This window comes from Lacerta agilis, chromosome 1, assembly GCF_009819535.1.
Source record: "Lacerta agilis isolate rLacAgi1 chromosome 1, rLacAgi1.pri, whole genome shotgun sequence".
Lineage (NCBI taxonomy): Eukaryota > Metazoa > Chordata > Lepidosauria > Squamata > Lacertidae > Lacerta > Lacerta agilis.
In genome coordinates this window covers 39,726,258-39,751,472 of record NC_046312.1, presented here as the reverse complement: position 1 = coordinate 39,751,472, position 25,215 = coordinate 39,726,258, and the positions used below count along the sequence as shown (strand labels likewise).

The 25,215-nt window shown below is 42.4% G+C and overlaps 1 protein-coding gene across 1 annotated transcript; it reads right to left on the bottom strand.

Annotated features, from left to right (window-relative positions):
- Positions 1-5,115: 5,115 nt before the first annotated feature.
- On the bottom strand, positions 5,116-23,741 carry THBS1 (thrombospondin 1). Its single transcript, XM_033144963.1, has 22 exons — positions 23,419-23,741; positions 22,978-23,072; positions 20,616-21,190; positions 19,967-20,042; positions 19,550-19,746; positions 18,769-18,897; positions 18,158-18,251; positions 17,319-17,492; positions 16,699-16,875; positions 15,965-16,138; positions 15,503-15,630; positions 15,251-15,403; positions 14,203-14,421; positions 13,607-13,714; positions 12,963-13,122; positions 12,416-12,534; positions 10,132-10,366; positions 9,376-9,603; positions 8,623-8,894; positions 7,650-7,747; positions 7,380-7,519; positions 5,116-6,461 (listed from the first exon to the last, which is right to left on the bottom strand). The coding sequence occupies exons 2-22, from the start codon at positions 23,042-23,044 to the stop codon at positions 6,454-6,456; spliced, it is 3,531 nt and encodes a 1,176-aa protein (XP_033000854.1). The 5' UTR covers positions 23,045-23,072; positions 23,419-23,741; the 3' UTR covers positions 5,116-6,453.
- Between the last annotated feature and the right edge of the window lie 1,474 nt (positions 23,742-25,215).

The window sequence follows — 25,215 nt, the reverse complement described above, 5'->3', positions numbered from 1 at the left end:
ACAGCAGCAAGGCGATTACACATCTTTTAAAAGCCAAGTGTAGAGCAAAAAAAAAAGTATCAAGAGTTTCAAACTTTTAGATTCAAACTTTTGAATTTGGGCACATGATGGTTGACTACATTTCTGCTATCGACTTTGAGGGAAGTTTATCATTTATTTAAACAATTTATATACTACTGGACCATAAAGAAGAGAGCTGGACCATAATGAAGGCTGATCGCCAAAGAATTGATGCTTTTGAATTATGGTGCTGGAGGAGACTCTTGAGAGTCCCATGGACTGCAAGAAGATCAAACCTATCCATTCTCAAAGAAATCAGCCCTGAGTGCTCACTAGAAGGACAGATCCTGAAGTTGAGTCTCCAGTACTTTGGCCACCTCATGAGAAGAGAAGACTCCCTAGAAAAGACCCTGATGTTGGGAAAGATGGAGGGCACAAGGAGAAGGGGACGACAGAGGATGAGATGGTTGGACAGTGTTCTCGAAGCTACTAACATGAGTTTGGTCAAACTGCGAGAGGCAGTGAAGGATAGGCGTGCCTGGCGTGCTCTGGTCCATGGGGTCACGAAGAGTCGGACGCGACTGAACGACTGAACAACAACAACATACTACTTAACTGCAGTCATTTAATCAGTGCCCAATAAATGCAAAATGGTAAAAATCAGGTAAAACTATAAAATCAGACTTCAGTTTAAAAAAATAAATAAATCTTAAATCAGATTGATAAATAACAGCATGCTGAAATTCAGTACTATTGCACCTTTCCTGGATTTACAAAAATCCCTCAAATCCAACAGCATCTATTATTAGGAATGTTGAAACCATACCTTTGAATTGTGCAAATCAAATTTGCTTGAGAATTCCAACCCCCCTGTTCCTGGAATACTTGCATAAAGTGCAGCTTTCCTACTTTTACACAGATGTGTTCTTGGACCCAATACTTTATGGGCACCATAACCGGGGACGACGACAATTTTTGTTTGCCCCCGGGTACCAATTTACCTTGCTACACCCCTGCTGGGGCTGTCGAGAATCTCATTATTATCCTAATTGTAATATTAATTCCCAAACAACATTTTCAATCTGATCTCTTTTATGTAGTCTCTTTACCTGCAGACTGTTATTTCTGTCGGTTGACCTACATAAAGGAAACCTGTGTTGAATAGGGAAAGATTTACTCCAAGGGAAAGATGGTCCAAATAAATAAATAAAGGATGGCGATGCCAAGAAGAAGAAGAAGAAAAAGAAGAAGAAAGGAATGCTCTTGGAACACAGTTCCTTTCAATGACTTCTTTTTGTTTTAAGCTCATATTATATTTCTGCCTGGTTTATGTGTTTGGAAAAAGTGCTCTCTCTTTGACAAGGATAGATCACTTAAAGCTCTAAGCTACAGTTATCCATTACACTGGGGCATTGGATACAATCCAGGTGAAGCTGGCCAAATGCCTTGCTGAATTAAATGAGACTCCACAACATAGTTTGCAGCTTACAACTGATTCCATTATAAATCAGGCAGCTTCTCTGCAATAATATATTAGAGGTATAAAACAGTGCTGAATCTTGCACACTGTTTATTAGCAAGGGTGTGTGTGTGTGTGCGCGCGCGCGTGTGCAGAATGAAAAACATTGGCAGGTACTGGGAATCTTTCGTATCTGGAGTGTTATCTTGTGTCACTATTTTGATTTCTTATTCAGAAATGAATACTATCATGTCTTGAAGTGCTCATGTCTAGCAGAAGTTAATAGAAGACCGCAGTATGATGGAGCTGCATTTTGTTGGAAGCCGCTCAGAGTGGCTGGGGAATAAATAATAAATAATAATAATTATTATTATTATTACTCAAATGTTATGGTAGACAGAAGAATAATTCCCCACTTGGATGGTGTGTTTGGCATCGTATCCATGGAATCCTTAATGCGTAGACTGACCTTAAGCTGTCTCAGCTGCCCAACTCTGCATCAGCTAAAGCATCAGAATCATCAGTCTGACGCACAGTGCAATATAGGAGTCTCAAAGTTATCTTGCTGTTGGCATCTGTCTGTCTCAAGAGACATGGAGTGCACCTCCAGGGGTGAAGTCAAACCACTGGAGAATCACAGTTCCTGTTGTGGCTGCAGAGACCGTTAACTCATAACTTCTGCCTCCCACACTGCTTTTGTTGCATTAGCAGCACTGAAGTGACCTCTCTGGGGTGCAAGCCTGGGCAGTAGTCCAGTAGTCCAGTAGTCCTGGGAAGTCCTGAGCTGCCAAGACCCCTTCTTGACCTCACTGATTTGGGACAAAGCAAAGAAGAGCAATACCAGCTTGGCTGCAGGAGTAGCCGGAAGGAGGCCATCCAACTATCTTAGGGACTGCACTCTGGATTTGTGTAGGGTTTGCTCCTTAGCCTTTTCTTCTCTCAAAGGTGTCCCACAACACAGCGGGTATGGATTTTTCCTCAGGGTTTACTCCCGAAGCATTTCTCACAAAAGAGTATAGCCACAAGGCAGCGGAGGTTTAGCATCAGTTTTCCTTCTCCTAGATGGGCTACCTTCTCAGGTTGGAAAATCCCATCTGCCCCTCACTTCCCTCTACAGCACATGCACAAACCACCTTCTTGATCTCATCTGCTCAATCTGCTTGAACCTGTCTTTGCATACAGGGGAAATCCCTAACTCACCAAGGGTTTGAGGCCAATTGGCTACCCTCACCTGGTTTAGCCACACCCCATGAAACAGCTTCAAAGACATTAGTCCTGCATTTGAGAGAAATCTTCCAGGCTCAACAATTAATCCAGCAGTGCATCTAAGTTACAAGTCAGAGTGATGAGATGAGGTGGATCAGCAATAGATGTTTGAGTTTCCCCTTTTCACTCAAAGGGCCTGCTGATACTTAGCAACTCTACAGAAAATATGTTACACATTTGAAAGCCCTTTTAACTACTCACAGATCCCTTCAGAAGCAAAGAAACTGATAAAATAGAACCATATTTATCCCTTCCCAAATCTCTTACTAAGCCTTACAAACCACCTAGTAAAAGTAGCTCACTCCAATGTACATACAGCGGTACCCCGGGTTACAAACGCTTCGGGTTACAGACTCTGCTAACCCGGAAGTAGTACCTCGGGTTAAGAACTTTACCTCAGGATGAGAACAGAAATCGCACAGTGGTGGCAGCAGGAGGCCCCATTAGCTAAAGTGGTACCTCAGGTTAAGAACAGATTCAGGTTAAGAACAGACCTCTGGAACGAATTAAATTCGTAACCAGAGACTGTACAGTTCTTCTGCAGCTCCCTTGATGCATCCTAGAGATATTAATGAGCTATTGGGCATTATTGGAGATCACAGAATCCTATTGAGGTCAAAACAAAATAAAAAATAAAATCCTTCCAGTAGCACTGATTTTTTTTTTTTAATTTTGTTTTGACTATGGCAGCCCAACACGGCTACCTACCTGTAACTGGTCCTATTGAGGTAAATGCCTTCTGCTGATGTGTCATGAACTATCCTCAAGTGAGTAAGTTGCAGCCATTTTGTTTATTTCTAAAAAGCTGTTTTTACTTCTCAGTCTCGAGTCAAGGCTATGCAGAGGAGGATGCAGCAGTGAGAATTCGGAAATAACTTTTTTAAAAAAGTGGAGCCCATGTGGGAGGCTGAGGGGGGCGGGTTACAGGTGGTCAAGATTGAACATTGTGTTAATGAAACTACGCAAAGGGTAGGGACTGCTATGAGTACAACTTTGTGGAGTCTCTTAGGTATTAGAAGGTAAAGGTATGCTTTCTTTATGACATTTTTCACTAACAGTTTATTGGAATGTAAGGTAAAAAATACACAGCTTTCTTGCCAAGAGGATAGCTGATTGAAATGGAACAAAGGCAGGGAGAACTGAGTGGCAGGTTTTGAAACATCAGTAGAAGGAAGGAACACATGAAACTAACCCCAGAGGTTGTAAATATAGATTTTTGTATTTGTTTATTGTTTCTTGTATGTAAGAAACATTATTGTACAATTTACACAGCTTTTAAGTTGTAAAATGGTTAAACATGTGTACAAAATATGCTCATTTTTAGAAAAAAAACATACTAAGAGCAACAACACTGGGGATGGGAAACAAACAATTCTTCAATTCAGTGTGCAAATGTTTTATAAAAATAGAAACACTAGCTCTACAGGTAGCATTTCATGATAAATTATTTAAATAGCATATCTACACAAACAGAAGATTAACTATTCCAACAGTAATGAAAACAATAATTTATACAAATACAAGGAATGGTATGCAAGATGACAGGGGGTGAAACCATTGAACACAGTATCACAAATTGTTCTCAGCATTGCTTCTATGCTGTTTTCTTACTGGGAATATGTATTTCTGCAAAAAAAAAATCTTGACTATATACAGCTTGCAATCTTTTGTTTCTCCTTAATACTACAGTAGCTTTAAATTTCGTTAGATATTTAAACTCTGCTTGATCCAAAGGTTTCTCTCTCTCTTCCTTTTCTCAGTCACACAACAATGAGGTAATATTTGTACATAAAGTTTCACCTTTGACATTCTTTTTTTCTTAGTAAGAAGAGGCTCGTAGATAAAATTTTGCTGCCCCTTATACAACAAGCAATCTTTCTTAATTTAAAAAAAAAATGCTCCTGAAATCCCACCTGTGAGGCACTTATGCTCCAGCAACCACACGCTGGTATCTGGGGTGTGTGATCTGCAAAATCAAACATTCTTATGCCATTTCTTCCTTTAGTCTGCCTCCTCCCTAGGACAGGGATTTTCTTCTTTGTCTGATACATGGACCGATAGAATGCACTAGCAACATACAAGTATAAGAAATGGTGATAAAGGCAACAATCCATTGATAGCATCTCTCATTCAAATCCCTCTGAAGTGAGAAGTGGATTATATCCACTGACAGTGGATTATGGCCAGTGTTAGTAGAAAGCTATTACCTCTCCGACAGGAGAGATCTGGGCAATCAATATTTAAACATTTTTGTGGTTTGGCAATGCAGCAGTAGGTTAGCCTTACTAGGCTACTTTGCCAGCTGTCTTGTACAAAGGAATAAAGAAGAACACACTGATAACAAAACAAAAACCCAACCTCCCCGTCTCCTGCTGCTCCCCCCCCCCCCCGTGCCCCACATTGCTTCTGGAAAACCTGCTCTTTACAGCGAAAATATCTTCACACACTACTGTCTAGATTCACTATAGAACAATAAATAACCTGTATTTACAATCTTACAGTCATGGAGACGTTGCAAAATTATGTTGGATAGTCTTGATGCATTGTTTTACTGTTTTAATCTAGAGTCCTTTGTTATTCATAACAGACAGGATAGGTAAAAATAAATATTTTACATTTTATTTATCTACAGTTCTACAAAAATCAATGCTTTAAAAACATGTTTTTTTTTTTTTAAAAGTTCATTGCATTTTGTAGAAAATAATTTTGTATTTATTTGTGTTTGTCATCTTTTGTGCCTTTGTAACCATAATATAAGGGAAAAAAAACATAGTTCCTTGAAGGCCAATACAAGTGCTAAGTTGAGCTGAAAGTGCTCTTTGGCACTTCAGTGTTCTTGCTACATCTGCACTGCCTGTTGCTGGTATCAAACCTGTGCATGTTTGTTATCATGCATTGGCACATGTAAACTTGCTTTCCCACTCTGCATCCCCTTTCTCACTAAACTGTTGTAATCCAGTGTGCCAATATTGTTACCCCTCTTACCCCCCAACTGAATTTTTAACATTTGTTAATGCTGCCTGGGGCTAGCCAGCTAGTTTTCCGATGTAATCAAGCAAAGTAGTTCCTTATTAATCGAAAAAGATTTAGGCTGTAATCCTATGCATTCTTATGTGGGAGTAACTCTCATTGGGACTTGCAAAGGAGCAAACATGCAGAGGATCAGGCTATTAGTCAGATATGTAACAGTCCCTCCAATTAAGATGTAAACCCCAGGGAGAATAGTCCCCTTTCAGAGAGTGAGGCATTTGCCTCCAACTTCTGCTAGTCTCTTTCCTGTCCCTCTCATCTCCCACAAGCTGAAGTATATATTTCATTTTTAAGTAGTCCACAACACAGCATAAAGATAGTCTTATTACAAAAGTGCTACTCCGTTGGACCTCCAGTTAAAGAGAGGCAGTGACAATGCCCAGCTACACAAATGCCTTTCTTATAGAAGTGACTATTTGCTCCTGAGGCAAGGAATGTTCTTATTCACAAAATACATTTGTTTTCTTCTGTGCCAACAGAGGTCAGAAATGAAGTGTACTTTGCTGTTTTTTCTCTCTCAAAAGCATTCTCTTGAGGCAGATCATGTATTTTGAGTCTCTATTTTGTAAAGGCAGAAGAAAGTGAAGAGCAATTTTTTTAAAAAAAAATGGTCCCAGGGTTCGTAGAAACTAAACTTCTCAGAAGGTGCAATACAGCATTTCAAAAAAAAAAAAATTCTGTATCAATTGCCTTTGTGATCACGGATCTGCAAGAAGAAAGGAAAAATAATAATTTGTCACTCTGTTTACACTGATATATTAGTAATTAAGCAGCTACAATTAGCTTCTCAATTGTCTGTTTTGCATCTTAAATAGTGATTGCACATTTCCCTCTCAAAATGTCAGATGTGTAGCTGAATTGCTCCGAGCTATTTTATGAAATGGCCACCCATGCAACACAGCTATCTAGCTCTGATAAAGTGACTTAATTTTTGCATGTCACTAGAGGCTGTTGAAAGGGACGTGAGTGGTGCTGTGGTCTAAACCACAGAGCCTAGGCTTGCAATCAGAATGTCGGCGGTTCGAATCCCTGTGACAGGGTGAGCTCCCATTGCTCTGTCCCAGCTCCTGCCAACCTAGCAGTTTGAAAGCACGTCAAGTGCAAGTAGATAAATAGGTACCGCTCTGGCGGGAAGGTAAACGGCGGTTCCATGCACTGCTCTGATTCGCCAGAAGTGGCTTAGTCATGCTGGCCACATGACCCAGAAGCTGTCTGTGGACAAACTCCGGTTTCCTCAGCCTATAGAGTGAGATGAGCGCGCAACCCCAGAGTCGTCCACGACTGGACCTAACGGTCAGGGGGTACCTTTACCTTTACCTAGAGGCTGTTGAATATAGATTCAAATTCAACAGTTCTATTTTCAGTGGCAAACCTTGTGTGCCGTAAATATTTTTACATCACTCTTGATGTTAAATGCAATATTTCTCCTTTTCCAAGTAGATGTTTGCCATTAAATGTTGTTTACTGTATATTTCCCTATAGGTAACAAGGGTTGTAGCCAAAGAGTTACAGATTTCTTTACTTTTTTATCAAAACCTTTTGAGTGTGTAAAGCTAAAGTGATGGTGATATTTCACCAGTAATTTCAGGAAAACAAACTCAGCTTCAGAAATATGGATTCTTACCTTTGCACTCATATTTAAGATCTGAGAAGAACACCATTTCTTGAGAGAAGACAAATAATCCTAAACGACCACCAGCATAGGTTTTATCATAGATTGGTCCAGAATCAGCCATGATCTTCTTTCCTTCAAACATTACAACTCTGCAGTAAAGAGAAACAGTAATTAACCGCAGCCATGATATAGAATGCTTATTCTGCAACTATAAAATTAGCTATTGCCAAATTGTATTTGTACTTCTAAAGTTGTTTTCTGAAATTTTGCAAAGCTTACCTAATGTAACCAGTCTTTGGTCTGTGACTCAGACGCCATCTGTAGGCAGTGAAATCTTTCCAGCCTATATGATGAGGGTCATGCCACAGAGTCCGCACCTGTAAAGTAAATACATAGTTAAATTACATATGCCATTATGCTGGTACAAGTCTTTGAAATCAACTGTATGCTTGGAATGTCATTTCAGACAGGGATGATGTAGTTGTATATGTTGTGATTTCTGTTGTCTGGTCTTTGTAATAAAGATTGAATTGACATGGCAAAAGGGGATGAACAGCATGCCCAATGGCCTCGGGCTTCCTATTCTTTCTGTTTCTACCTGTCATAATCATTGATTGAATACAGAGCAGAAATATTTGCAGGGCCTCCCACTGTGTGGGCAGGTTGTACATTTTGTCCTCTGAGGGAGGTGCCTGAAGCTAATTTTGTACAAAAGAAAAAGGCACAGGAAACACAAACATTGGTCTTCCTGTTCCACCCACTTACCACATTTGAAATAGCCTTAAGTGAATGTATGATGCTGTTAATTGAATTGTTCGAAGAAAATCCCATTGATACTAAATGGAATTCTGAGAGCTTATTCATACAGTATATATTTGTGTCAAAGTGAGGATTCTCACGTGGACAAACGTAATGTGTGAATCAGCAGTGATAGATGTAAACACCAAGGAGTGAGTCCAATTAAGTCATATCACTGAAACAAATGGACATGACTAACTTAAGTCCATTGAGTTTAGTGGGCCTGCTCAGAGAATGGCTTAGTTGGGTACAACCCTCCTCTACTGAATTGAATGCAGAAAGTTAATTTACATTACTCCTGTTGTGCACAAGGCTTTTGAAAGAGACTTGTGTGTTCTTATCTTACACTGTTGTTTAATATCATCCTTCAAATCTGATTTTTCTTTCTACAATAGTAATAGTCCAAGGATTGCAGAAAGGCAGGTTTTATTTACTAACAGAAACAATCTCTTACCTGTCCAGGAGTATTTCCAGTGTGCCACAGTGCATTACGGAGGTGTTCTCCAGGACCTGTGGTGGAGTTCACTACTTTGATAGCAAGACCGGAATATCCCTGAGCTTTGGTTGGTGTTGGATCCCAGTAAGACTGGGTGATTTGCTTCCACATGACTACATAAAAACGGCTACTGGACTGATAACCAAACACAAAGCCAGCATAATCATCATCCCTTTCTGTATTAATGAAGAATGTGCCGCTGAAATCAACAGCATTAAATTCATCATAGCCTGAGTGAAAAGGAGAAAAAAAGAAGAGATTTTTAGTCTTTCTTAAACTGCAAGAATGGTCAGTTCCCCCCGTGATTAATTAAGGCCTCGGCCTCTTCCAAAGGCTCACTGGTGTGAAGTAGAGATTCTATCATAAGACATCTTTGCTCTATTGTCCTTTGGCCACAGGGTTTCATGTGACTCTTTGGGATATGGAAAGATTTGCTTTGAAGTCATAGTGGACGTAGCAGATAGGTAGAACCACAACCTATTGCCTTTTCTGTCACAGAGGCAGGCAGGCAGGCTGGCTTAGGGCTACACCACTATGGAGGGATGGAGACCTTAGAATCTGAATGTAAGTGAACCACTTGTTAAATTATATTATGCGGGCAAGTATTGTGTGTACTTTCAACTGAGCCTTTAAGTGAATAGTTATCATCCAGAGACAGATGACACTTTCTACAGTATACACAGAAAGGAAAACCCCAAATCGCCTGCTCACCAACTGCAAGTCCAGGATCACAGTTGACAGTCTGAACCAGTTCTTTGCCTTGGTGACGAACAACCCAATTAGGATCGTTCTGAGATGTGCCCTTAGGATCCAGGGGGACCATCTGAAATCGGCGGAAATCTGTCTCACTGATGTCAACATTCTCGGGGCAGATGTCGTGAATGTCCAGCACCTTGTCTTGGTCAAAGTCATCTTTGCATGCGTCTCCACGCCCATCACCTAGCCCAAGAGGAAGAAAGGAAATGGTGGAGGAGTGGGAGAGAAATAAAAAAATACATGAGAGTTTAAAAAGGAAATGTGCATTTCAGATTGGCAGTAGGATGTTATACTAAAATATCTAATGTAATTAATCCAAGGATTTAACTGTGCTACTGAAACCACCATTACTTGACATCAACAACTATTATACTAGTTACACTAACAAATACCATCCAAAGTGCACATTTGATAATTTCCTTAAACTTCTTTTCTCTCTCCACCTATATCCCTTTTAAAATACAGTTCCAGGCCCAAATCTCCAAAGGCTCCCCAGTCTGCACAATAAACACCCTCTCACAGCATTTCAGTGAAATGTGTAGATCCATTCACATGCAGCTGCTCCATCTGAACAAGCAGGATATGTTTTCTTGCCATTAAGGATCCCCCCCCTTAAAAGGATGATTAAACACTACACTGTGTGTTTAATTTAATGCTAGACAATCCCTCCTAGTATAGTTAGAGAAGTTGACAGTGAATAATTTTTCTTACCATCAGAGTCAAGTTGGTCTGGGTTGGCAACCAGTCTACAATTGTCTTTGTCATCAGGGATGCCATCATTATCGTCATCGTGATCACAGGCATCGCCTTTTCCATCCTTGTCATGGTCAGCTTGGTTTGCATTGGGCACATAGGGACAGTTATCAAGATTATTTTGATGGCCATCTTCATCAATGTCCTGGTTGCTATCGCATTTGTCTCCTATGCGGTCAGAATCAGAATCCGTCTGAAAGGAAAATGGACGAACATGTTCAAGTAAAGCATTTTTAAAAGGGTACCAACTAGATCTATCTTAAAAAGATTCCTACTAATTTAGACTATCTTGGCACATCCAGTGGCTTCTTGCTAGTGAGGTTCCAATGGTCAGGACTCCAGCTGGCTATCATGCCAGTGGAGGGAACAGCTCTGCATACCGGTAGGCAGTCCTTGCATGCATGGCGCTTTATTGAAGTGAACTAACAGGTTGGCAGGCATAGGAGTTCTCTTTGTATGCTGGTATGACAGCTATTGCACACTTGTAATTTGCTAATGTTAATGTCCACAGACAAAAAAAAGAAAGAAAACCACCTGTCCCAACTTGTTTTGGGTTATCTTCAGACATCTTATTGCCTAAATGTATTCCTCAAAGCACCAGGGCCTGAGAGAATGGTGTGGTTTCTGCCTTTACTTGGCAGGAATTTCCATGTAATTTCCATGCCAGAATGTGTTAATCTCTTGTTTGTTTACTTTTTCAGATGAGATAAAGGCGCCACTTTCTGCTTTATTGTGCACTTTGTACCTTCTGGGCACAAATGGTGTATAACTGGATGAGTATTTTCTATTTACCTCTCTGCTATGCCTGTGTTCAGGCTACTGTTGTACAGTAATGACCCATTAAATGTTAGAACATTCTTGATATAAAAGTACATACAAACTGCAAATAGTACATCAGGCTGATTATTTTCTGAAATATGGCCCTAAGACCTCTAGATGCAGACTACTACATTAATCACATTGCCCTAAGTTATCCAGCTTCGTGTTACTACACGTTTGGCTGATGGTCCATTGAGAAATATAGTCACACAAAAATCAGCTGATCACATTAGCTGCTAGCTGAAGAGTGGCATTTCTGCAACTTAAAATGAGTCGCCTGAGACACTCAGCACTTCAGGAATACTTGCAGTCCATTGTCACTGTGCTCTGCTGTACACTACTTTGGAGAGAACCCTTTCATTAAAAAAAAAATAGTCTAGCAGAAGTACAGAGACATTAAAAACAGGTTCTTTTATTGTAAGCATCCTTTTAGCCAACACTGCCCACAGGGTAACATGAAAGACAGATCTAGATTCCTCCAATTTTGCCGAGACCACTCAAGCATCCAAGGTATGCCCCTGAAGCTATGAATCCTACTGCCTTGTACATGACAGGACTGCACAAGCTTCACCCATTGCTGCCTTAGATCTAGCAAATTAAATGGGATGGGTTGGGCTTCCCTCTTATTTCCAAGCCTTTAAACAGGCAAAGTTTAATTAGGTTATATATATTTATGGTGGTATATGCCTTTCAGCTTTTCTAATAGAGGAGAAAACAACTTTGTGATGTAAGTACTCTATATAGCTTTCACTTTTCTCCTTCACAAAGCATTTTGTGTGTGTTTGTTTATGTGAATTCACTGCCCTCTTGGCCTCAGGACATCTTGTGTCATGGATATACATTCCTTGGAAACACACCCTTCATTGTTCAGCACATGTTCTGCTTTAATGCTAAATATCTGAAACATGAGAGTGTCATGCTGTAGCGCTGTGCAGGTTCCTTTATCTTAACCAGCCTGTATTTAATAAAATATCACTGTGATGATACCAGAGATTCCCCCCCCCCAATTTGGTAGTTATGCTACTAGCTGATGTGGCTCCAATACAGAATGTATGCTTTCTACAGTGATTCCAAACCATAATGGGTGGTATTCAGCTGAGTCCTACTCAGAGTACAAACTCTAAAATTAATGAACTTAAGCTAGGTACTCATGGTTATCCATGTGGTTTTTCTATTAGTAGAATATACTGCAACTAACATGACATACAGAAATGATTTATGCACTTGGATGCCTCAGGCATTAAAAGAAAAGAAAAGAAATCAAGGTTTTCCACACATGTCCCAGTTATAAACAATTGTGTATTCCTCATTAGGCTGCCAACTGACATATATTGCAGGGGTGTGTATGATAAATAGCAGATACCAAAGAGTTAATAAAAACTGAATGTCCATGTACATTTATAGGCCAAAGAATTAAGCTGACCTGATCTGGATTGTGTTCCATAGGACAGTTGTCACACTGATCTCCAACACCATCCAAATCTGTATCCTTCTGGTCCACATTATATACATACTGGCAGTTGTCTCTTTCATTAAGAATGCCTAAAAATACAAATAGTTTAGATATTTTAGTGAACTGAGTAACATGTCTAAACAGTACACACTTATAGTGGGACCAAATGAAGCTAGTAACTAAAAGGAAATAACTAAAGGAAACCAAGTTAAAGGTAGATCTGTAGTATCATATATTAACTGTTAGAACTAACGCTATAGTTAGCAATCATGTGGCAGCCCATATGTTCATGGAAGAGCTACAATCCAAGTAGGACTAGTGCTGAAACATGCTGATAGTACAGGATTGGATCCAGACTTGTACAGAGCAACTTTCTACAGCTCTCAATGTACAACATACTTGGTCCATACAGTGAGCAAAATTTCACATCAGCAGTTGAATTTGGGCAACTTATAGATTACTAAGAAAGTGTGTGGTGATGGGGGGGGGGAGAAGAAGAAAAACAACAAAACCGTACCATCTCCATCAATATCCACAGCACACGCGTCTCCTTCTCCATTGTTATCAGTGTCTATCTGATCCGGGTTGTGATTGTATGGGCAATTATCACAGCGATCACCAACGTCATCCCTATCATAGTCATATTGTTGTGGGTTGTAGATGAATGGGCAGTTGTCCTGTAGAAGAAAGAAAATAAAGAAGCCATGTTAAAAAACAAACAAACATACAAGCATACATGCACTTTTAGATTTATAAGAAATTTGTTGACTATATTTATTTGAATAAAGGCAATAAGCAAAGGCATTGATAGGATGACGTCCATATGGACAGTGTGACAGAAGGAGCTGAGAGAGAAGGTAAGGCCAGTCCCCTGTGCTCTGGAATTTTCTTATCTGCTTGCTGAAGCAGAATGATGCTAAAATCTGAAGTACCGAGTAAATCTCAGGCCTTTTAAAGCATGGGATCCCTACAGCTGTTGAAAATACAAAACTCTGATAATACTTTATTGTGCTTCTCTTTAAATACATTCCAAAATATCAGTGCCTACAATTTCCTACAGTGACTGCCAAGCTGAAGTTCTGCAAATAGCCCCCAGGTATGGGGCAAAAATGAATATTATCTAAACCACAGACAGAATAGGACTGTTTCTGCAAAACTTACTCTGTCATCTACAATGTTGTCATTGTCATCATCATTATCACAAGCATCACCAATTCCATCCTTATCATAGTCTTCTTGCCCAGAATTGGGAAGGTTGGGACAGTTATCCTGCAGAAAAAGAAACATAATTATTTACTATCCACCTTTAAATATTACACAGCAAGGTGCTCAGATTGTAAGATTATATTTCCTAGGTTTTGTTTTTGATGGTTTCAGTCCATAGTACCATTCAGATATACTCAAAAGTATGTACTCTAATTTATCCTGAAAACTAAAGATGAAACAGAAATTTCCCCAAGACATTTCAGATTGTCCAAAGTAGGCAACTCTAAAAGCTATGTAGGAGCCATAATCTGACACAGGTGTGATTTCAACAAATTTATGCATAAGCATGTTGAACTCTAAAGTAGATTTTGACTCAAGCACACTAACTGAGACAGTTTTTTATTTCTTTTAAGGTATGGATATTATTGCTCAAATGTTTGTGGTCTGTACATTCATTCAGGGCTCTAAAGTAAGTGTGTGTGTGTGTGTGTGTGTGTGTGAGAGAGAGAGAGAGAGAGAGAGAGAGAATGAATATGTAGAAATTGACTTACTTTACTGCAGTGATAGGTAGCATTGGCAACACAGGGCAGGTTTGTATTTGGCCATCCATCTAAGTCTGTGTCTTCTCCACAGATAATGCCATTACCAGCATAGCCTGGCTTACATTCACAGCGATACATAGGGTCACTGAAGTGGCCAAGGTAAGTGCACTTGGCATTCTTATTGCAGTCATGAGTTCCATCCTTACATGGGTCACGTGGTTTACAGACCTAAGAGACCAAATGGACACAAGAAAATTACGATTACATGCAAGAAATGTGTCTATCATTTTGTTATTTTGAGACAGCACAACATGGAAGTCTTTTTATATATATATATATAAAAAGAATACTTCTTCATGGATACAGTAGCCAATTATGGCTTTTGTTTTAAAAGAACAAGGCATCCTATGTGCATTTCTATATAATATGTTAGTTACTAGCTTAGGCTTGGATGTGTTCATATACAGAGAATGTTTATTTCAAATCCATCCATCTACAGGTCCCCAGATCACATTCCACACCATTCCGAAGGTCCATCACCCCCATTAACAATTCTGCAAGAGTTATGGGGGACTGCAGAGGGAAGAGGTGGAAAAGCTAGGATCCAAGCCTTTAATTATAGCAATATCTGAAGATGGAAGTGTGGAAGAATATTTTAAAAGCTACTATTTCAGGATGCTATTGCTTTCAAGATTTTAGAAGCATTCATTCTAAACTAATTTAATTGAAGCACTTAGTATAGATATGTTGTCCTTGGAGCCAGTCTATGCTATGCATAAAAACTGGCATGAACTAGGCTGTACAGGCCAGGCCCCATCTCCTTCATTGTGGCTGCTAGGAAAGTACAGCTATGATCATGGTAATGCAATAGTGTGAATTCACCCTAGAATTCTTTTCAGATGTTAAATATATGCATACTTTCCTTTCAGAGCAGCTTGAATTTCTAGAATAATGTATCAAACTTGTTCTTTTCCCCCTCCTGGGCATGTCTCATAAATGCAAAAAAAGGGGAGGGGGAGGTTTTAGGAGCAGGGAACTTTTCATATTTTGGCAGTACCTGCTTGTTTGCTATTGCATTCTCCACACCTCGACCAAAGGGCTGTGTTCCAGAAAAGCGTGGTGGGCAAGGTTGGCAATGGTATCCAGGCTCAGTATTCTCACACCTGTGGACTCCACCAATGACAAAGCAGGCATCTGGGACCTCTTGACACTGGAGTATGAAAGATGGCGACAGAGGGAAAATTAGCTGTAGGTTTACTTACAATTCAGTCCTACATTTTATATAAATAAGCAATTGCAGTCCTCTTACCTCATCAATATCTTTGCATTTAATTCCATTTCCACGATAGCCAGCAGGACAGGCACCACATTTCCAGGAACCATCAGGAAAACTAGTACATGTAGTTCCCGCAAAGCAAGGGTTAGACAAGCACCCATCTGAGAGAAGATAAAGGTGACATTCCAGAATGTTATTAGCCTCGTGCAGGGCAATGGTGGTGAGCAAGGTAGATAAATTTAACAAATACTCTTCTGTGTTTTAAAAAATCAGCTCAGTTTTAATTTGACTTTCTTTGCACTGGTTGTTCTTATCATTTTCTACTCTAAATTACACGAGTAAGAAATAAGAACAGCATTGTCCAGCATGCAGCCAAAATGTGGCTGTATCTCAATGCCCCCCCCCCCATGGGGAAACGCAGACAAATAGTTACATCCTTCTGAAGATGACAGAGCAGAGCTACCAAACACCATTTTATACTTCAAAATTACTCACCAATTGGGCAATCCTGCTTGTTGCAGATCTGGGTGTCCTTAGTATCACCAATACAATCCTTCCCTCCATACTGGGGCTCAGGATTGTTGCAGAGACGACCACGCTGCTGAAGGCCCCCTCCACAGGTGACTGGACAGGTGTCCCATGGTGACCATGGTCCCCAGTTCCCATTTACTAAAGAAAAAATGATTTAAAAAAACAACAGCAACTATTAGCATCCAGTGAACAGAGCACAACTGCCCTTGGTACCTTCATATGCCTAAACCACAAACAATTCTAGATGTTGAAAAATTCAAGCTGTGATGTTCCTTTAAAAAAGGGTGGGGTGGGGAAGTGCCATCTCAGCAGATTTCATGTAAGAAATGCCCTGCTGGATCAGGCCAAAGCAATGTAGTTAAGAATCTCACAGTGGCCAGCCAATTGCTATAGAAAGGCCATGAGCCAGATCTAACTGCAACAGCACTCTCCACACTTGTGATTCTCAACAACTAGTATTAAGGGGCATACTACCTCCAACAGTGGAAGCAGAACCCAGGCATCATGGCTAATAGTCATTGAAAGCCTTATACTCTGTGAATTAGTCTAAACTCTTCCAAAGGTTGGTGGGTATCACTCTATCTTATGGGATCCAATGCCATACCTTAGCTATACGCTATTTACCTATATAACAAGCAATGGAGTATTGGAAACATTAATTATTGCACAGAACACTAATCTTTTAAGACAAAACTTACTTGGGCAATGGTCTTTCTGGCATGGTTTGTTTTCTCTTGCCTCTCCCTCACACTCTTTGCCACTCATCTGAGGTAGTGGAGAGTTGCACAGCCGGATTCGAGTGATCACTCCAGTTCCACAAGTAACAGAGCAGGAAGACCAAGGGGACCAGTGGCTCCAGGCACCATCCTGTTTGACTATAAACAGACACAGCTGTTACCAACTATGAGGATTAAAGCTCTTTTAAGCGATTTGTAGCTTTCTTCTGGCACTAGCGGCAATATAGAATTGCTGACATTCAGTTAAAGTAAGAAACCAACATACACGCGAGGTACCACTGTATTGCAATAATAGAAAGATGGCAATGTTACACACTTGGTACTGAGAGTCGTTGCACTTGATGCTGTGCATGTCAAGATAAGCAATAATTTACACAGTAATTATACAATGATTTACACAGTAATTAATTACAGTAGTCAACTATCAGCTCCTGTAGTCAGCAATGAATGTTTTAGATTGGCAATTTGCAAGCAACTTAAAAGTGCTAGCATGAAGTATTAATCAGAATTTCTCAACACATTGCAAGCTCAGGACAAGAACAGGTTGCATTGTTTTCAAAGCAAAGAAATGAAATGCTTACATCTCTTATCACATTCCTGCATATTGCAAATTCGTGTTTGTACAGAAGAGCCTTCACAGCGATGGTTGATTCTATCACAAGAGCGACCTCTCTGTTGAATGCCATTGCCACAGGTTGCAGAGCAGGTCGTCCATTCAGACCAAGGAGACCAAATGTCGTCTGCATAGTCACTGGCTGTAAAAAGAAGCAATTCCCTATTTAAATCCTATGCAACAAATTTTCTATCACGTGTTTGATTTATTATATTTCTATGCTGCTTTTCATTCAAATGAATTCCAAAGCAGCTTAGAAACAATAAAAAAAACAATAACACGATAGAACATAATACACCACAAATACAGCATAAATCATAAATAATAATTAACAGAGCATCAGTAAAACAATTACAATCTATAAAACGTTAACAAAGCAACAACTAAAAAAATAAAAAATAAATCAAAATTGAAGCAAAAGTCATATTATATGATTATAAATTCTGGATTAATTTGTTATTCCATAAAACAATATTAACAACATTAATAAAATTGTAACCAAAAGATAAACTAAGTATCTCATTAAAACACACTGTTCTGCACTGAAACATTTTTTTTAATCAAATGGCTTCAAACCTAGCTCTATTTCTTGTTCATTAAACTTCATGAAAACAATGGCCTAGTCTGCACACAACCCAAAGTAATGACACATTAAACTATGGTTTATTAAACCATGGTGTAGTGTTATGTGCAAACCCTGCCCAGCAACTTAACTATGGTATATTTGCTGCCATGGCAGTATATTTTACAACACAGCTTCTAGTGGAACCAAGTAGTTGAAAATGTTAAGGAGCCTAAACTACTTACGCCAACATCGTGGGCAGCATTCTCCATCAGGAATGGTGGCATTGGAACAAGGCATGAGAGGGCAAGATACTTTATGGCACATAACAACAGAGTTCTAAATAAGGAAAGACAATATTGACAAAGGTGTATGAAAATTTACTCTTTCACCTCAGAATGGCTTATTGCTAGAATTATATCAGAGATGTTTCTCAAAGATATTTTGGACCAATCTAGATATTAATTCTAATTCTGTGAAACAGTCTCACAACCTTCCCACCCTGTTTTTAAAAGTAATTTTAGAGGCTAACAAAATCCTAAGAACGTATCAGGTGCCAGCAATATATAAAGAACAAGAGTTCAATTCACATTAAAAAATAATCCCTATGAGAGAGAAAAATCAAACAGCCCCTCCTCTTGCCAGAGAATCAGCACCTTTTCAGCTGAGGTTATTTTAACTCAGAATTCAATGGACTAAAGTTCTCAGATACGTTCAGGTGTTTACCTGGACACATGAATGCTCAAAGTGTGTGCATCATATCATATGCTCATATCAACCACCCAAAAACACACTCCAGCCTTCCGCATGGCAAATCAAATACTCACAAATTATATTAACAGTAAGGAGTCTTTACCTGGCAAGTACATGTAGTACAACTATCTGTCGTCCACTCGGCTGTGTTTTGGTACATAACATCATTATGGATGCATACTCCAGGACTTGTGCTATGCAGAGTAGCACCCACTTCCTGAAAAATACCATCCTGAAAAAAGAAAGTTTTAAAGTGGATTTAGATCAACCTGAATTTCACACATAAAGAGTAAAGAAATTACTTCAACAAATTATACTCAGTCCCATTAATTTTAATGAATCCTGCTTCCAAATAAGGGCACTTAGGTAGCAACCATAAGCACTTAAATCTGAATAGTGTGCGGCTCACTTCAAATAAACATGGGACAAGATTGTGCTGCATGGATCGGTTCATACATGCAAGTTAGCCATTTATTTTCTCAGTTGGGTCCCATGTGTGGGACCATATGGGAGATTTTCAAGGTAAAATAGTCTATTCAAGAATGCTGCCTGCAGCTGCCATCCCTGTGACTTTGGACAGTGTAGGAACAATCACCACCTCCATGCTAGAAATGGCTAGAAAGGATTGTTGTCGGTAGTATCTTAAGTCCACACTTAAGTTAGTCAGTCTGTGACATACAAACAGCTTGGCGATGAAGTCCCCTGCCTGGTCCCCTGAGGGGGATTCTTAATCACCGCAGGGGAGTGTCTGTTTACAAGCCCGCCTTCTATTACATGAAATGGTTTGTTTGCAGAATATAAGCAGCTGGTGGCTTGTATGTGTCAAGGAGCCCTTAGAAACCCATTGTCCCTGTTTCATTATTCTGTATTTAACAGTCACTTACCATTTTGCTGACTGAATCTTTAAGTGTTGTAACCAGGGCACGCAGACTTTGCAATTCTATAAACACATTGTTTAGTTCATCACAGGAGAATCCACAGATTGCCTGGATGTCTTTTGTTTTATGGCCAATGTAGTTAGTGCGGATGGCTGGACGGGAGCCATTCATGGGATTGTCCAATATAATAACTCTTCTGGTGGCTAAAACAAAAGGGAAAGCGGCATACATATTATAGAGATATATAATCTCACAGAATCAGAGGGTAGACTAAAAAATACATAGCGCTTTGTAACAGAAGTTTCTTAGTTTACAGTGATTTGCAGTTTACTGTGTGATGAAACTTCTCTCACTGTTCTTTCACATACATCAAATACATATCTTTAATAAGTCAGCAAATTTGGAGACATATTGCAAACTTACAGCTTTCACAGCCTTTGTTTCTCAGGATGGCTTCCACTGTGGTTCCAAACACAAACCGCACGTTCTGCAACATTCCCTTAAAAGCAATGCATTTATTGTCAGCTTTTGAAGAAAAATGGAAGGGTAGCATTGCCAAAAAAATGCATTTTCAAAATATTCTATTTACAATTGATACAAATTTCCCAATTTAATTGGAGTAATTATTGAGTAAAGACTTGTTCTGTGTGCTAAAATGAGATTTTTGCACATGAAGCTAAAAGAAGCAGGGTTTGTAATGCAAATGTAAAAAACAACAACCCATATAGTCAGAATGGTAGATAACTATAAAATTCCTATCCTTCACATTGTCTTCTTCATGGAGAGGGATCAGTTGTTAATGTAAATATGAGACTCGCAGGTGATTTAAACCTCACACCTGAAAGGAATGTTAGATATTTTTGCATCTGGGGCAGAAAGTAAAAAAAAAAAAAACCTCTCTCTTTCTCTAACCCCAAGGGCAGATGCTTCTTTTTTAATGACAGATTAAAAACCAGGGGAAGGAAATATCACCGTCTCTGGAACCCGTTGCTTAACTTTTGCTTCCTAGCAGAATAAAGTCAGATCCCTGAAATAAACTCACAAACCTCCTACCACAATAAAGGCATCTTACCTGGAAGTTGTCATTGACTCCACCTTTGGCAATGCGGAGTCTGGCACTGCTGGCCAGGTCCCTGGTGAGGATGTTCTGAATAGGGATTTCCAGCTCAACATTCATCAGTTTCTCACACCCCACATAGAGCTGAGCCTGATCTTCCTGGACTAGGAGGGTGATGTTGTTCCACTGTGCGTTGGGCAACTCAACTTCCTCCACCGACACCAGACTCTGGTTGCCCTCCTTGGGGAAGACACTCAGGTCCAAGGTTTTAGCCTTGCCATTCAACACCAACTTGAAGACATAGCCAGAGCTGTCTTTGCGCTCCACGGCCAGCAGTGTGCCAGGGCTCTTCTTCATTGGGCGAAGGTTTGCTAACAGGATGAAGCCCTTCTCAGCTTGGATGGCATCAAGAATGTCTTGGAATTTGTGGTCAGGAACAGCAGGGATACGGTTGGCATCATCAATGCGGTAGGCAGGGCTGGATGTCTCGGGTCCCTTGACTGGATGCACCCCTAGGGCCTTGCGAGCTCCCTTGCGAGTAAAACCAATTAACTCAAAGAGATCGAAAACACTGTCATCATCACCATTTTCTGGCAGGAGAAAGAGAAAGAAACAGAATACACTGATTATCGGCTTCTGTCAAAAGGTTGAGAAAGCGGAAGTGTGGACTGAATATCACAGGCTGGGAACAGGATTGTATGGAGGTGAGTCAAAGGAACTTATCATGGCCAGAGAAAATATTCAGCTCCCAGGAAACAAATAGTTGTGATCTGCTTCTCAGTATCTATACCATCCCCAGTCTCAGAGCAACTCCCTGCCACAGTCCAGGCTCTACAGGTTTAGCAGTGATGGAGGAGAGGCTGCAGCGGTTCCAGCCAGTTTCTCACTCACTTTCACCTCACTGGAAGAACTTCAGGGTCTAAGGGAGCAAAGAGCTCTTTCAATCCACAACCAGCAGCTACCCTGGAAAACCAGGAATTTCCTGGTGAGGTAGGTTCCAGGAATTCTCCTCGCCTTCCTTGCCCTCTCAAGGGGCTCTAGCGAAGGCAAACTGGAAAGAGATACATCGGAACACAATGGAAGCCTGTCCAGAGAAGAGGGCAAATGCCAGGAGACTGTGTGAGGGGAAGAACTGAAGAAGGAATGAGCTCTGGGCTATATTGGGAGGTGGGAAAGGCAGGCTTCCAGGTAAAGAGAGACTGCTGAGTTGGGGTGACTCACAGAAGCTACAAAGCAGCTTGGGGAAAGGGGTCGGGCATGCCCTTAGGCAAGGCATTTGAACAGTGCAGGGCTCAGCTCAGAACCTGGGCCCAGTGCCAGGGCTAAGCCTTGGAAGAGGTGAAGTAATAATCATTAAAAAGTCCTGCGTGCTTTGCCTCAACACGCACATGTATGTGGAGAGAAGACGTCCAGGGAGCCAAAGGTGCTTCTCTTCTTTGGAATTAATTCACCCCGCTCTCTGCACGTCTCCCTCCCGGTCCCGCTCGTGTGTCTGGTCTGGAGCGTCCCTGGCGGAGGGCCCAGAAGCCCACAAGGGACTGTGTGAGCCACCCACAGGAAAGCGAGTGCTGAGGGAAAGCGCCTCCCTCCCTCCAGGCGCCAAAGCTCCTCACTCTGCTCGACACACAGGAGCGAGCCCGCCAAGCTGCGAGCCCTCGGAGGAGAAGCGGCCCGAGGGGAGGGAGCAGAGGGCACCCAAGCGCTCTCCGGAGCCACGTCCCCGCGCCAGGCGCGTCGCGCTATTGGCCGGTCTCACGAGACTCCGCGCCCGGCAGCCACAAGTGGCGAGAGGGGGGGGGGACGACGACGACAAAACTCCTCCTTTCGGGCGCCCGAGGAGGGAAAGGTGAGGGACTCGCGCAAAGCTCCTTCGGAGTTTCTTCCGAAGTTTAGTCACGTCAGTCAACACAACCTAAGGACCTAGGAAGCTGCCTTAAACCGAGTCGAGAGTCCAGCGTTGTCTACACTGACTGGCAGGGGCACCCCTGTCAGCAACCAAACCCGGGACCTGCTGCGCGCAGGGCATGGGCTCTACCAAGTACATTGCCTACTGCCCGGAGAAGAGCTCTGTGGAATCCCAACGCTTGCTATCCTCGCACCACTGCTCCAGTATGATAACCACCCGAGACCGTGACGCCGCGGATCCACCCAATAGGACGCAAGGGATCGCTGCCCACAGTCACCAATCCGAAGTCCCGCTCGCCTTAGGAGAAGTAGCCGGGCTACTCTTCGAAAACCAACGCCACTACAGCGATCCCAGCCCGACCTTTAAATATTTAGTAACAAGGCACGAGAGACCTCTCCCCGCCAAATCTAGGCTGAATGCCTGCCATGCCCCCGCCCTCCCGCTCCGCCGCGCGCCCGAAATTCGGATTACCTGGAATTCGGTTCGTTGCGCAGACCCCCAGCATCAGGAGGAGAAAGAGGCCGCCCGGTAACTCCATGGTACGGATCTCGACCCAAAGGAGCGACCTTCAAACAAGAAAGGGAAACCGCAACCTGGTCACTCACTCCAAAGGTCTCGGGCTACACCCGCGTTAGCTTAGCGGCAGACAGAAAGAAATCGGGCTGGGAGGAAAGGTGTGCAAAAGATGGGAGGGGGATGGAGACGATATACAAAGACGGGAGAGAAACCAAAAATACAGGGGGGTGGGAAAGACGAAGGGAGGATGAAAAGTGAGGGAAAAGATAGCGGGAAAGACGCATGCTTCAAAACAAGATCACACATAGTAGTTTACATATCCGTCTTCATTTGCCTTTGCGCATTCGAAATATTACTGCAAACTTGCAAGAGGAAAGCTGGCTCTTCAGCACTTACCTTTGTAGAAGTAAGGAATCCGAAGAAGTAACCAGCCCTAAGAGCAAATATCTCTTGTAGTAAGTCAGCCGAGAGAGATAAATATCCTTGCGAAGCTCTCGGACTTTCCGATATGACCCTTAGTTGGGTTTCGTTAGCGCCTCTGGCTGTGTGGAACCCAAGCGAGCAATGCCCCTCAGCCCAGGTCTCTCTCTCCCCGGCCCTGGAGCAGTCCGAGAGAGAACGAGGGATCCTTGGATTGTAACGGGTGATCAGTTGCCTGCAGCCCTCGCAGGTTCCCCTTGGCTCTCACTCCTGGCAGCTTGCACTGGAGCTGCTGCAGGAGCTTCGCTCGCCTTTAAGGGGTCGCTCGCATTCCTGAGAATCCCAAGAGCCAATCAGCAGCCGCCGGGCAGGAAGCGGGCTGGTGTTTATCCAGTTACCTCACAACAAGACAGACAGACGGACACACACACACACTCCCCCCTTGCAAAAATGCAAAAGGAAGTGGGGGAGATACGCGTGAGGAAGGTGGGTGGGTGGGAAAGATCTTGCCCAGATCAATGGGGCGTTTTGTCCCTGCCATCAAGGGGATGCTGATTGCCTTAGAGCGGGGATTCCCACTGTAACATTTATGCATGATACCGAGCGCAGGCACAGTTTAGAGACCTGCTGCAAAGAGAGCTGCTAAACCTCGCTGCGGGCTGTTGGGCATCTCTCTCTCTTGTGTGGGCAACGAAAGGAGGGGTGAGCAAGAAGGGCAGATCGGGTCCTTCTTCTGGGGTGGGGAAAGGATTGGGCCCAGAGTTAGTATCTAAGGAAGCACCAGAAGCCACACCTGCTCATTCCCTCCCTCCTCTCTGAACAGGGAGAATTTGGCACCCGCTTGGTCCAATCTCCCTCCCCCACCCCACGCCGGTGCCCAGTGGAAGAATCCAGGCATGCCAGTTAGCAGAGGCAGTTGCTCAGACAAGTTAGCTGCGGCCTCATCCTCCCTCCCTCGTTCACCTGCACTGTTCCCTATCGGTGGGGCACCAGCGAGGGAAGCCAAACAAGCAGAGATGGTTCCTGTAGTGAACAGCCATGGCCCCACTGTGCGCCCCCTCCTCTCCCTGGTGCCAGTTTTTCCCGAAGAGAGAGGACAAGTGAGCAGGTGGTGGAGCCGCCCCGAGGGAGAGGACAGGCAAACAGCGCCGGCTCCTCAAATGCTCTCACACCCCAGAGGGTAGAAGGTAAAGGAGCAAGAGGAGGCAGAGGCTGCTCACCCCCCTCTCCCTTTGAACATAGATAGGAACAAAGGAAGTAGCCTCATATCGAGCCAGCCATCGGCCCATCTAGCTCAGTATTGTCTACACGGGCTGGCAGCAGCTCTCCGGTGGTTCAGGCAGGGAACATCCCCAGCAACATAGGGATTGATCCAGGACTACCTTTAGCAGGCAAAGGCGAACGAAGCTCATGCTCTACCACTGAGCTACATACAACCTTGGGGTGGGGAGGCGGGGGCGGTTGCTGTGTCTGCTCCCCAGTGGGCCCACGATGGCCAGAGGGGCAGCTCAGGCAACCCGGAGAAGAAGGCAGCAGGGAGGCGCGAGGTGAAATGTTTGCTTTCAAGTTCACATACATCATTGCGCGCCTTCTCTTTCTGAGCAGCGCGCTCTTCCGTTTGTTGGCTTGCGCCTGGTGGCGCCCTCTACGCCCGCTTGGGGGCGCTATGCGTATTCTTTATCATGCGGGTTAGACCTATGAAGCCAACTTTTCGAGCCGGGCATTCCTCACCTCGGACGGGAGGGAGGTTGGCTCTTTCCCTTTTATAGAAGA

Excerpts from the sequence above, each read along its gene's own strand:
- THBS1 (XM_033144963.1), bottom strand. The coding sequence starts at position 23,044 with ATGGAGTTACCGGGCGGCCTCTTTCTCCTCCTGATGCTGGGGGTCTGC. Across the intron at positions 15,404-15,502 it reads AATGCAAAGATATTGATGAG|TGTCAAGAGGTCCCAGATGC; the intron begins GTAAGAGGACTG and ends TTCATACTCCAG. Across the intron at positions 13,715-14,202 it reads CTACCTATCACTGCAGTAAA|GATAACTGTCCCAACCTTCC; the intron begins GTAAGTCAATTT and ends CTTTTTCTGCAG.